Source organism: Apaloderma vittatum, unplaced genomic scaffold (genome assembly GCF_000703405.1).
Source record: "Apaloderma vittatum isolate BGI_N311 unplaced genomic scaffold, ASM70340v1 scaffold33543, whole genome shotgun sequence".
Classification (NCBI taxonomy): domain Eukaryota; kingdom Metazoa; phylum Chordata; class Aves; order Trogoniformes; family Trogonidae; genus Apaloderma; species Apaloderma vittatum.
In genome coordinates, this window is record NW_009707010.1 from 3,993 (window position 1) to 4,789 (window position 797).

At 60.0% G+C, this 797-nt stretch overlaps 1 protein-coding gene across 1 annotated transcript; it reads right to left on the reverse strand.

The window, feature by feature from the left end:
- Nucleotides 1-383: 383 nt before the first annotated feature.
- On the reverse strand, nt 384-687 carry LOC104271368 (fasciculation and elongation protein zeta-1-like). The gene has a single exon (XM_009866015.1). The coding sequence runs from the start codon at nt 660-662 to the stop codon at nt 384-386; it is 279 nt and encodes a 92-aa protein (XP_009864317.1). The 5' UTR covers nt 663-687.
- Between the last annotated feature and the right edge of the window lie 110 nt (nt 688-797).

A 797-nucleotide genomic window follows, 5' to 3' on the forward strand; every position in this document is an offset into this window, starting at 1 on the left:
AGTGTCACGTGGGTCTGGGGTGGCCTACTCATAGGATACTACACAGCTACTCCATGCTGCTGCATGATGACGGGGAAAGCTGAGTTGTACACAGGGTGTAACCTTGCTAGTGTGCAAGGCAGCACACAGACCCCAAGGGAGTCCTTACTCACAGGATACTACAGCATGACCACGCCACAATGCAGGGAGCCGGTCAGCGAAGTCTCATGAGGGCGCAAGGAGGACCGGAGGCTGTGAGGGGACTTACTCACAGGTTACTACATTGCTTTTTTGACATGCCACGGTGCAGCGAGACAGTTTGCACAGCAGGGAGTAGACCTCACAGGTGTGTGATGGGGAGGCACGTGCCCCCAGGAGTAGAGGAAGGGGCTGGGGGGCCTTACTCACTCCTCATCCTGGAGGCGCTCCTCCTCCTCCTGCGCCTGGAGACGGCCCCGCACGGGGGCCAGCCCCTCGGTGGCAGCGTCGTAGTTGCGGAAGCAGACGGTGAGCTTCTCGTCGAACTCCTGCACCAGGTCCTCCATCGACTTGAAGCTCATCATCTCGGCCGAGAAGCTCTCCAGCTCAGCCAGCGCCGGGTCTGCGGCGCGTTGCGGGGTCCCCCCATCGTCACCGGGCCCCTCCTCGAACTCTTCCTCCAGGCTTACAAGAGGCGCCTCCATCCTCCTCAAGGTTGACGCGTTGCCTTAGCTGTGGGGAAAGCGTGCCCTTGAGGCACCGGGCTACTCACAGGTTACACCACTGTTTGCTCTGCTGCTGCTCTGCTGGCTGAAACACTATGGCCAAGGGTGTTTAAA

Excerpts from the sequence above, each read along its gene's own strand:
- LOC104271368 (XM_009866015.1), bottom strand. The coding sequence starts at position 662 with ATGGAGGCGCCTCTTGTAAGCCTGGAGGAAGAGTTCGAGGAGGGGCCC.